This window comes from Anser brachyrhynchus, assembly GCF_964034855.1.
Source record: "Anser brachyrhynchus genome assembly, chromosome: Z".
Classification (NCBI taxonomy): Eukaryota; Metazoa; Chordata; class Aves; order Anseriformes; family Anatidae; genus Anser; species Anser brachyrhynchus.
In genome coordinates, this window is record NC_137697.1 from 58,585,055 (window position 1) to 58,597,536 (window position 12,482).

Below are 12,482 nucleotides of genomic sequence, written 5' to 3' on the forward strand. Positions count from 1 at the left end.
ACACATCCTGTATTTTTACCACCAAATGTGTTATTGTGCACTTATCCTTACTTCATCTCACCTGATTTTTTTTCAAGATGTATCTCTATTTTCTCAACACCAATTTAGATTCCAGTCCTCTCCTCCAGCAAATCTGCAATCTTATCTTGGTGCCATGCTAAATTTAATTAAGCTTACTCGTTATCATGTCATCCAGATCATTAATCCTTAACAGTACTGACCTGGCCTGGGCCATTACAATTTCAATTTGATACAATCTTCTAGTAAAATAAACTACTGGTATCTAATGATCTAAGTAAAGGTTTAAAAAAAAAAACAAACAAAAACTGTCTCTGCTAGTAGTGTCATAAAACATCAAAAGCGTTGGTAAGCACAAGACAGAAGGCATCTCTTGTTTCACTTCTACCACTAACTTCTTCTAATAGATTTCTGATACATCATATGGGTTTGATACAATTCTTAACAATTCCATATTCTGCCAGTTAAACACTGTTTACAGACTGATCTCCATCTCAACGTGATTTTAAAGAAAAGAAGCATATTTTATCTTTCCCAATTTTCTGTTACTTCTATCTTCTGAAAGATCTCAAGAATGAAAAAAAGAAAACACTCAAAATAGTTCTGAAGCTGTCTTTAAGAACCTTAACTTTAACCGACTTTTTCAAGTAAGGCTAATTAAAACATAAATCCAAATACCTCAAACTTTTATTCCCCTAGCCTTTCAAGGTAGTAGTTATCAGTCCTATTTACAGGAACCATCTCACTATATTTAGTATTTTCAGTGTCAGAAACAAACAAAACAATTTCTTACACCCTTCAGCATCAGCCACCAACAGCTTACTACCTCCCTTTCCTGAGCGCCTTTTCCTTGGTTTTCCTCTTATTGTTTACATATTCTGGAATAATTTTTGTTACTCTTGAAACTCCTTGCTAGCTTTGTTTTCTGCCTTGCATATTCCACTGTATGTTCTACAAGTTCACAATTAAACTCAACAACCTGACCCGGTTCCAGCATGCTGAGCAGTAGCAGGAAGAAGGAAGGGGTAACTGCCAACCAGCCCCTGAACTACTTAAGCTTTATTCATAACTCAACCAGCTAAGGTTTACTTCACAGCTATGCCCTGGCTTGGCAACCTCTCACAGTACTATTCTGGCCACAGAGCCTACACCACCGTTGCACAGCCTATGACAGCGCTCCTTCTCCTACAGGGGGAAGCTTTCTCCAACAGTCAGTATGTCGCTTCATGGTCCCTGCTACACTTCAGACTAGATGCGGACAAGACCAACCATCTCTCGCAGGAAGTTCCAGAAATGAAATGTTTGGTTTGTAGCAGGAACAACAAATGCACATTCTATTTATTAGAAATAAGTGGTGTACTCTGAACAGTCACTTCAAACTGTTACCACAAACTGCATCTTGCAACCTGTGAGAGCAATATGTCCATTTTCAGCTAAGGCTGTCACCTCTGAAGAGGGAATTGTTGCAGGCAAACAAGGGTCCATTTATCGACAGAGGCAGAGTCTGTCAATAGAACCTCTGCCACTCTATGCTTTCCTTTGTGCTGCTCACTAGTTTCAAATTTTGCACAAACACAGTATCAATTCAGCCTACAGACTCTACCACAGGGTAAGAACTACCAGGAGCATAGATTTCATTCACCGGCAGTCTGGTCTTTGTTACCTTACCTACCCATACAAATAGCGTAAGGGATTTCACTGAATAAATTACTGCTAGTGCTACATAAATACTGTTCCATTAAATTTCAGAAAGTAGTGCTGCAAAAACAAAAACTCTCAGAAGAAAGAAGAAATTAAATGTACTGATTACAGCTAATCATTACAGTTAATTAATATACAAGCTCATATGTGGGAATAGTCACTCTGCCAGGACATACTCCACATAAGTACTATTTATTCTAGAGATGCATGAGTGTTCACAGTAAAAATTAGGTGGGTTTCTGAAGCTGTGAATCCACAGCTTAACTGTTTTTCTCCAGGTGCCATTCCAAGCCCGTCCTTCCAAAAATACAATTAGGCAGAGCACTAGCCTAGTTAATCTCTTTCATTTACAAGCTGACGTGACAAGACTACAATTAAAACCTCTGCTCTGTTTTGTGGTTTTTAAAACCATGTCATTTTTCTGGACATGAATTAACTTTTAGAGATGTTTCTTAGTTGAGAGTATTTGTTTTCAACACTGTTCAATCCAATCAAGCAGACATTGCCAGAAGGATCACAACTAAACCCTAACCCCAGTGTTTCTGGCCCCTCTCCTATACCAACACAGCCATATGACAAGCCACAACCACGAACTACCTGGCCCAGAAATAAATATTTTTTTATGGGGCTAGTCTTCAGCCAGAGCAGTTCTTCACTCTCGCTCACTGAACAAATTCTAGTGCAGACAGAAGTGAAACTTCAGGACTGCACACAGTGGAACAACTCCTTCAGCAGCATCCTGCCCTTAGATTTACTTAAAAAACAAACAAACAAAACAAAAACAATACAAAAAAAAACACCTCCACTTCTCGCAACTGATTTCATAAGGAATGCAAGCACCTAGCTCAGGGCTATGTATTTGCAAAAAAGGCCCTGTGCCTAAGTATCCTGTGAGGCTCCGTGCTCCCTGCCAAAACATGCATAACCTGCTGTTTGAATAAATTTCAGATACTAATTACCCTACCCCAGAAATCCAAGACAAAGACTTTTTAGTTGTTTTAGAATCCATCCACAATAGCCTGCAAAATATTTGTGCACGGTATCCTCAAACTGCACCAAAAACGGGAGATAAAGAAATAAACGGAGTCAACCACTCAGTAGCAGAAGTCTTCTCTCATCCAATTGCTTCCCAAAACAGTTGACTTATCCATTACTTTTCAACTACAGGTTTTGGCAACCTAACACTCAAATCATCTAGAAAGTCGCTTCTTGTACAGAAGCATGAGCTAATCAACACTGGCTAAGAAGGATGCCAACTACCCTGTCTGTCACGAGCAGAGGAAGATGCAATCATCAATAGGACCGATTCAAGTATTTACTGAAGTCCCAATACTACTGCTGAAATAGCCACCACTCATCTCTGTGCTATAACCATAGGGCTATGGATTTGCTAGACGGACTAGGTACCAAAACATCTTGTAAGGCTACCTGCTTGCTATGAGCCTAGAGAAGAGTATTGTACCCGATGCTGTAAGGACAGACAAGTTGTTTTGGGGTTCCTGGGCAGAATGACAACAGCACTAAGTTGTAGTTACAATTAGAGCTTTATTATTTACCAGAATTTTCTGATCAGCAAAGCAGAGGATTTTATGATCACAATAAGCCTAGCACAGATTTTTGCAGTTGTACTTGATGATCTTTTGTTGGTCCCTTCCAACCAAACAATTCTATTCCAGAATTTTACAAGTAGCATACCACAAAAAATTCATAGCACAACTTAGCTTATGGTCTCTCAGTGTGTTTGTTCTAATCACCCAGGCCCTCTGCAGATTGGGTCAAATCTCCTGGCACACAATATAACAATCATATTCTGGACTTGAAACCCACAAAAGAATACAAGTCACTCACTCAACGCTCTGAGAAAGCAGACGACAGTGGGACGTCCCCAGACACTGGAGGATCACTGGTTTTGCCGTCCTGCAGGAGATCTGGTCCAAGTCCTGCCTACAACTTGTAGCTGCTTGATTTTATAGACGGTGCTCTGTATGCTGTTATGTTTCCCTGTTGTCTGACGGGGTCATCAGAACCTGGCTGGCCATGTGCCTGGGACCTTCAAGGCTGGTTAAGAACTGAGGAAGTCAGCCCGGCGCCCAGGAACCTTGAGGCTGGTATGGAGAGGGAGAAGTTTGCCAAGTGTGCAAGGACCTTCAAGGTCTGATGAGGAAGGGAAAGGCGAATGATACACGACCAGCTCGGTCACAGAGAATAGCCATTTCCCTTATAAAATAGTGTGTAGTGTAGTGTGTCTAACCATATTACTGAGGTCAGGAGCTGAGGGGTACCAGTCACAAGTATATTAGTAAAGTTTTCATATTTCAGAATGGCCATCAAGAAACCCAGCAAAGCACAATAAAAAGATGACAGTTGCTCAACTACTACTTTTTTTTCTTTTTTCCCTCCAGGGCCACAAAAGGCACAAATAATTGACTTCAAAGAGAGGTTCAATTCTGTTATGGTAATAACCCCAATAACACAGTATTAGCAAGAAACTCATTAAAATGAATAAAGTAAGAACTAGCTTCAGCACTTTTAAGTTAACTTAATGGTAACATTCATTCAAAGACATCAAAAAGTTCAACAAACTGAGCATATTGCTCAGTTTTTCAACATTACAATCTACCTGGACATGAAGCTTCAAAGAAAAAGAATACAATAAAACCACTTAACAAAAAGCCTGAGATTTATACTTATGTCACTTTTCGCAAGTTACTAATGCCAATGAGAAAGAAAAATGGATTAAGTTGTGTAAAACACACTAATTTTAAAACTTGAGTAGCTCCAGCTAAATTGTCTTACTATACCCCTTCTTCATGAGTCTGATGTTTACATAAAAACCGGACAGCTAACTAATGCTAAAATATGAAAGGTTCAGAAAACTCAAGTTTGAATATATTCCTCTGACTGTTTATTAATGGTAACAAATACAGACTTTGAAATGTGTAAGCCTTTAGTGAACGTTAATTCTTGGTATGGTTGCTAGACATAATATTTAACACAGGGATAATTTTTCTTCAGCCCGAACTAAGCATGCAGGGTGTTCCTCTGGCTTTTTGTCTATGCCCGTCCCTCAGATTTCCCCCATAACTCACTCCTTTTTTCAGTTATGATGCTCTAAGAGAAGCTATGGAGGACAAACTTTGAATAAAAACCCACAGAATTCTATATAACTGTGGAATCACTGACTAAGGCGAGCTACAAAAGAAACAGAGTACAACTATGTAAGAAACAGCAGTGCTTCCAACTCACCATCTTATTTGACATACAGTATTGTGCTGTAACTGTATAAAAGCACTCCTTCCATCCCCTGCTCTGCTTTACAGTCCCTGCAGCACCTTCCTAATGGAGACAGATGAAAAATAATATTAAGTCTAGGAACAGTACCTGGGAGCTGAAACTATTTTCAAGACACACAGGGAAAAACAAAATAAAATAACATGGCAAGAGCAAAGTAAATTTCAAAAAGGCTCAGGCAATTTTTGTGGGAATTCCTAGAATGTTGTGGTTCAAGAAAGCACAGAGCAAATAGTCCAGATCTCAAGTGAGAAGAACATCTTGAACTGGGGTATAACAACATTACAAACTTCATGATGGTAAGAATGACCCAACAATATGCAGAAGAGTTAGAAAGAATGCAAGGACTAAATGCGTTGTCCCTGATGATATCTGCAGAGTGTTTCTACGTGATACTGCCTTTTTAATCAGACGGATGGAGGTGGCTAAACTAGCAGAGTAATATTACCTTTTCTCACAAATCTTTTTTTTTTTTGTAATTTCAGTTACAGAGTTATTTTTAAACCCCTTGCTTGCAGGACGGACGGCTGTATTGCTCCCTAGGTGCTAGAAAGCACCTACATGCAAAGCATTAACTCATGTCCAAATTAAGTTTTGAGAGATCCTCACTGACTATATTTGCATGGACTCAGAAACAATCATCTTACAGGTAAAAATCATGTTTTACGACCACGGGGCTGAAGAACTGCATGTAGAATACATAAAACATTATGCCCTGAACAACAAAAGAAGTTGATAAAAATGTTTGACAAACCCGTTTGCAAATTAAGTCTCCAACAAGTGACTTGCGTATATATGTAGCAAATGACAAAACAGCTCTTTGTTCAGATCTTTTTACGAAGTCTGTATATTAGGCTAGCTTCAGAAGATGCATCACTTCAACATTATACTCCAAGTCCCTGTTACTATAACCATACAAGTGCCTCTGCTCACCTTTGCCCGAGGTCTTCTATGAAGGGAAAACAGTTCAATCACGTGAGAGCATTACCAGAAGTTAAAGAAAGAAAATATAATGACAGGAAGGGTCTGCTTATGTTTTCTTTTCTGTATGGTTTCTGGTCACTACCACTGCAAAAACTGCTTTAGTAAGTACAACCTTTGAGGAAAAAAGGACTTTTTTTCTTGTCAACAGAACTGTGTACTTGAGAACTCTCACCAACACTGGTAATCTTGTAATCAGAAATACACAGCAGGAAGTAGGAGTCTGGAAACTTTCTGGCCATGCAGAAGGTATGTACCTTCCTTATGTACCTTATAACCTTGATATGCTGCAGTTAGCTCTCCTGGAAGCAATACATGTTTTACCTTAACATTGTTAACACAGTGCACCTCTGTCCACTAAGTAGAAGCAACAGAGAGGTGCCAGCAATAACAAAGCCAAACCTCAGTTTTCTTCACCTCTAGTAAAACAGTAGCAGTTAACCTACTGAGAATTTGGAACTCTGCATTTATCCATTTAGTTCTCATTAAATACCAGTGTTAAATACTTCACACTTATTTCATTTACCTGTGTTATTTACAGGACCTTTCAGAAGTTCGTCATGATTTACCCTACATCAGTAGCTGCTTCTTTTTTTTTTTTTCCCCCCCTATCATAATGGTGTGCAGTGGAGTTCTGAACTCACCATTTATTCATATTCTGTGACGTTCAGATCACTCCCTCCAATTTATATATGAATTTTAAAACAAATGATGCTTTGTCAAGATCTCTGACAATGCTCTGCATGAATGCAATTTGTGGCTTCATGTGGAGCAATAGCCTAAAGTAGGATATATTCCCTTCAATAAGCTGCAAAAAGTAAAGTCAGAGTACAAGCCTGAAAAACGTTATCTATGTTCATTCTAAACACTTTGCAATAATTACTTATTTTTAAAGTGGAGAGTAAAAAGGGGAAGATTGTTTCAGGGAAAAAAAAGTAACTTTCATACTACTTTTAAACAAAGAAATCACTGACAGCTTTGCTACTTTATAGTTCTATTTTATATATGTTCTCTCCTGAAGACCCACCAAGACAAGCTCAACAGGACAGATTTTCTGCTACTACACTATAACCAGTAAAAAGCTCAGCCTACTCTGAGGCAGTAGAGGGCAACCTAAGTCTTACTGAAAAGACTTTTTGTTTGTTTGTTTCTAACAGCGTGTGGCCACCAGAAGCAGGAAAAGACTGAAGTGGTTAACAAAATATACTCAGAGAACAAGAAAATTGGGAATGCCCCAACAATTGCACCTACTAGAAAGGGAAGCATCAGATTGTTACTGGAAAGCTTGTTAGTTCCCAAAGCTATGTACCACTAAAACCATTCACGTAATAGATCAAATCCAACAAGTTTCTTTTAACTACTTCTGAAAAGGACTGTCAAAGGAGGCACTCTTTCAGCAAGTGCTTTTAATGGGCTGCACAAGCTCAAAAATAAGTCTGCAGGTTTATGGGGTTTTTTTTAAACATCTCACTCCACTTTTACCAGAGATTTTCATTAAGACACTGAGCACAACATAAAAAAATTATGCAGATTAAAATATTGTCAAACTGTACAAGTAGAACCTTGTTATTCTTAATATAACAATGAAATTTCTCTTTCTGAATTAAACACTAGCTTTGCCTTTCTGCTGCATAACCCTATAAATTATTATTCTGCATTTAAAAGTTAAAATCAGAAAATTAGCATATATTTGTAACTTAATTATGAAATTAATTTTTTTCTTCACTCATTATCTCCATAGCTCATAGCTGCAATTTTTTGAATATGCAGGAAATACTTCTGTTTAAAGTTACCTTAATTTTACACCATGCAGTGTTGCAATAGAATAACCTGGAAACTCAGTTAGTGACTTCTGCCATAAAGGTGAAATTTATTATTCTAAATGGATGTTTAGTACCCTTCATATATAATAAAGGCATTTAAGTTTCTAAAAAAGGCATTTACCTAGCCCAACACCTGCAAAAACTGAGCAAGCTCTCACTTTCCTTACTGACAACCACCAAGACCACATACGCTAATATTAAAATAAAAGTTACTTTTTTTTAAAATGGCAGCACATATTCTATTCCACTCCACGCCACCCTATGTCCTCCCCAAGGCACCAACCCCCTGAAGCTAAATAACCATAGCATCAGAGTCCAAAGCTCCTCAAAGTAAACAGAAGCTCAACAAATGAATACAATTACAGTTTTTTCAGTTAACAGCTCTTTGTTAATAACAACACAATCCACCTATGGCTGCAAAAATTAAGTTTTGCTCTAAAGAGTTGAAGGCCGCCTTCTGCTCCAAGCAAGGCTGACTCAGTTGATAACAAGTGTTCAAAATCCAGTCTTAATCATGGACTGTTTTGCATGTATTTTTAGTAGTAAAGTTACCTCTTGCTAAGGCATCAGAAAGATACCAAGCACTTGCGAGATATTAAAATAATTAAGTAATTACTATTTCTCCCAAAAGGAGCAAAAAACATTTGACTACAAACCAACAAGTTAGAGCTTTGGTGTTTTAATAATACTTTTTTGTAGCTAGATGTCGCAAAATTTCGATGTTCATATGTCAAATGCAACATGCAGAGACTGACACAGGCCAAGCATTTCATGCCCCATCATTCAGCTTGTTCTTGGTTATGAACACCAACAACCAATACACACATAACAATCACACTCTCATTTCCATATCACCCTAACTATTTAGAACCTCGGACATAATCAGTATCTCAGGTAAGAGCAGGAAAATTAATCAGTATCACAGGACGTGCTCCTCCTCTCTATCTGTGTGCCTCTATTTCCCTGCTATTATTTTAAAAGGTTTACAGTTTGATGCACGACAAAGCATTTCCACAGCTGAGACACCATGAAACTTCATTAGCAATGCAAACAGCTCTTCTCCTCGTGCAATATGAACTAAATAAACACGCATACAAAATGCCTGCCTTTGCTTCAAGAATAAAAATCCCTCCCATAGCAACTCTAGAATAGGAGAGAAAGATACCTTATAAACAAACCGCTGCATTCATTGTGCAAACAAATGACTGAGTAAGCTTCAGCCCTGTAAGCAGAATAGAAGGGATACTCGTTTTGAAAGATACGACAACTTATGTTGAGTAACAGCTGCAAAACCGCAAAATTTGATCCCACTGCGTTGAAAATAATTAAGTTCTGAAGAGGCTCAAACTACTAAGAGATTGTAAAACAGTTCCAGTCCACAAGGAAGCACACAATTTTACAGTGCCAGCTTCTTGTTCTCAGCTCCTCCTACAGATGCCCAGGCTTTTATTGCAACATTCAACCTGCTGTAAAAGCACAAGTAACATGCAGAAGTCAGCTTACCATCTCTGCTGGGCTACATGGAAAGCAACAAAGGTATCATTGCCCTCAAAGATGGGAAACACCTGTGTTTCCACCAGTAAAGGGAAGACCATGGAAACAGGGCAAAAGGGAACAGGAAAATCAATTAATTGGCCTGTACAGAGAAGAAAAAGAAGTAGCAAGACAAAAAGTAGGCACAGAATGGCAAGATTAAGTTTCCCGCAAAAGTAGATTTCATTTCTTGTCTTTATTTTAATTTACTACATTAAAAAGATGCAATTACCCAAACACTAAGACTGTAAACAATGACAAAAAGTCACTATGCCATAGGGATGCTGCATGCCCCCGAACCTGAAGGAACTGTCTTCAAGACTGTGGTGGCACATGCTACAAATATATTTTAAAAACACTGAGTCAGTCTGCTTGTGCATAAGCCATTGCCATAAAATAGATCATGAGAGAAACTGAGACACTACATAAAGTAAGGAACGCATTGCATTTACAAGACTGACTACCTAGGCTTGCTAATGAAGTCAAGAAGAAATTACTCCCTCTCATGTCAAAAATCATTTGTTAAATATTCATTCATTACTTTCTTGCAAATATGGAAATTTAAGGCAAGACAGTAATTTATGACACAATGTTCTGACCAAGGCCATACCAATTTCACCTTGAAGGCACAACTCCCTTATGAAGCAAGGTATTAACAGCTCTGAACAACAGACTCACTGCCTCCAGAAGGGCATTCAACTATCCTCTGGGCTGTATTTCTGTTTGCTACTGAAGTCCAGTATCCCTTCTCAGACATGTCCTTTAGTCCTCAAAGCTTTCAGCAGGGTAGCTCAAGCAGCATTCAGAAACACGTGTTCTGAAATACACATAATACTAGCTGGAATGAAACTTAGGAAAGGTAAGAAAAGTCAGTCAGAAGTGTGAGTGGTTTATGTCACGGTAGCATCTCTCAGCTGTCTGTACGAAGCACAACGGCATCAACATTCTCTCAGTAAGTGCTTTAAAATACAAATATACAAAACTCAGTAGAGTTTACATTACAGGAAAGCATCACAGTGCAGATCAGAGAGTGTGCTCAGAGGAGGCAGTGCACACTTTAAGCGAACGTACAAAGTTTTCAGACATCAAAATAATTTCCATGAGAACAGTAAACAAATGGAAAGCTAAGTGATCTTAACATGCTGGTTAAAAAGCATAGATTTTCAAAGTTTACCTTTCAGAACCACAATTGTCAAAATAATGACCAGATTGGGAAAAAAAAGGTGTTTGGGGAGCTGTTTAGATAAGAAATACCATGACCCCTAAGTTTTATTTTTAAGGGACTGCCAGCTGTTAGAGATTTTCAAGAACTTCCTGGTTCCAAAGAGAGGACAGAGAAGGCTGAAGTTTACTTAGCCTTCCTGCAGGGTCATACTCTCAGGTTTCAGGTTAGTGACAAACTTGGAAATTCCCTCACTCTGACCTGGCTCTCCAGAGGCACTCACTAACCGCAACTAACAGAAGATTTTGGAAATGCTAGTTCCCATCATCTCTTACAAATCTAATGTTCAGAAGCTCAATATTTTTACACTTTCGGTGTGAGACCATAGCACTAGTCCCCGAAATATCCTTCCAACTAAACCCAATCCTGAGCAAAACACGCTGCTGGTAACTCCAGACAACATAACGCTTCATTGTGGGTTACTTCAAACACCTACTGCAACTGTACAAGTTCATCACTTACCGAGAAATTTACCAGTTTGGGTCATGATCAAGAAACTAACTTGGGAGCGGTATGGGGACTTAGATGAGGTGGTAAAACATGGATATTGGTAAAAACATGAGAGGAAATCAGGTGATCTGGGAGACCGCTGTGTGTTTTGCCTTACATTGTAATACTTCAGGCTCTGTATCTACTTTGGATGTAAGCAGGGCGAGCACTGCAGCCAGCCCTACCTCTCCAGACTGACAGGAGCGGGCACGGCGAGGTTTGTGCCCAACACGTCCACTGGAGGGGACGCCCTCCTCGAGCCCCCCGGCCGGTTCGCCTCCTGGCGAGGAGCCCCGGGCCGCAGGACGCGCACGGGCTCGAGGCGAGGCGACCCCCGCGGGCAGCCGGCGCTTCCCCAGGCCTCGCTTCAGGGGCCAACGGCCGTCCCGCGGGGAGCGCCCGCCCCGCCCCGCCCCGCCCCGGCCGTCACGGCGCCGTCAGGGCGGCAGCGGCGGGCGGAGCGGAGCGGGGCGGAGGGTCCGGCCCGGTGGGGGCACGGCCGCCCCGCTGCCGGCAAAAACTTGGGAGAAGTTGCGGCGCCCGCCGCCGTCCGCCGCCGGTACCTGCTGATGAAGCCGTCCCCGTCGCCGTCGCAGGTCTGGAAGAGGCGCCTCATCCGCTCCTCCTCGCCCGTGCTGGACGTGTCGCTACTGCTACTCCCGCCGCTGCTCGCCTCCGCTACGGCGGCTGCCGCCATCATGCGCCCGGCTCCGGAGCAGGAGCAGCAGGAGGAGGAGGAGGAGGAGGAGGAGGAGGAGGAGGAGGAGGGGAGGCAGCCGCGGGCGGCTGGGTCCGCCGGTCCCCGCCGCGCCTGCCAACCGCGGCCGGGCGGGCGGCAGCACAAAGCCGGCACGGGGGCGGGGAGCCCCGCGGCGCGTCCCCGCGGCGCGCCCCCGGCCCCGCCGAGCCCAGGCGCGTGCCCGCGGCGGGGAGCGGGGCGCCGCAGCAACGCCCCCAGCACCGGGCCCGGGCGGCGGGCAGGGGCCGGGGCAGGGCTCGGGCGGGCCGCTGCTGCTCGCCTGCTGCTGGGTGCGGCGGGCCCAGCCTCGGCTGGCTTTGGATGGCCCGTAAATGCGGAGGCCAGGCGAGCTGCGGCAACGCGCAGCGCTTTCGGTGGGGTGCTGAACAGGTGGGAGCGTGCCGGCGCTTTTTGGCACAGCTAAACCCTTTCCCCTCACCAGATCTTACCGGGAACGCAGGTCGTTGGCTCTTCACACCATCACATAGCTTCTTAAAAAACACCTATTTTCCAAACTTACTCCTTGCTTTTGCCTCTGTCTTTCTGCGTCCTTTGCACTTAAAGTCTTTTTCTCTACAGAAGTCATGTTGCTAAATTAGAAAAAAAATAATAATCTCACACATACAAAATAGCTTCTTCATTTCCTTTAGCATCCTTGGCGTTTCCCTTAGAATCTGTCATTTAG

General features: G+C 41.8%; 1 protein-coding gene across 4 annotated transcripts in view; it reads right to left on the reverse strand.

Moving 5' to 3' along the window:
* Positions 1 to 11,925, reverse strand: part of MCC (MCC regulator of WNT signaling pathway) — a 208,639-nt gene extending 196,714 nt beyond the window's left edge. The window contains exon 1 of one of the 4 annotated variants that reach the window (XM_080572774.1): positions 11,622 to 11,925. In XM_080572774.1, the coding sequence (XP_080428900.1) occupies positions 11,622 to 11,758 (137 nt within the window). In that variant the 5' untranslated portion in view covers positions 11,759 to 11,925. Of the gene's footprint in view, positions 1 to 8,979; positions 9,238 to 9,317; positions 9,425 to 11,621 lie in introns of those variants that run through there. The other 3 variants (XM_080572775.1, XM_080572777.1, XM_080572776.1) reach the window with 3 other exon arrangements.
* Positions 11,926 to 12,482: the final 557 nt, after the last annotated feature.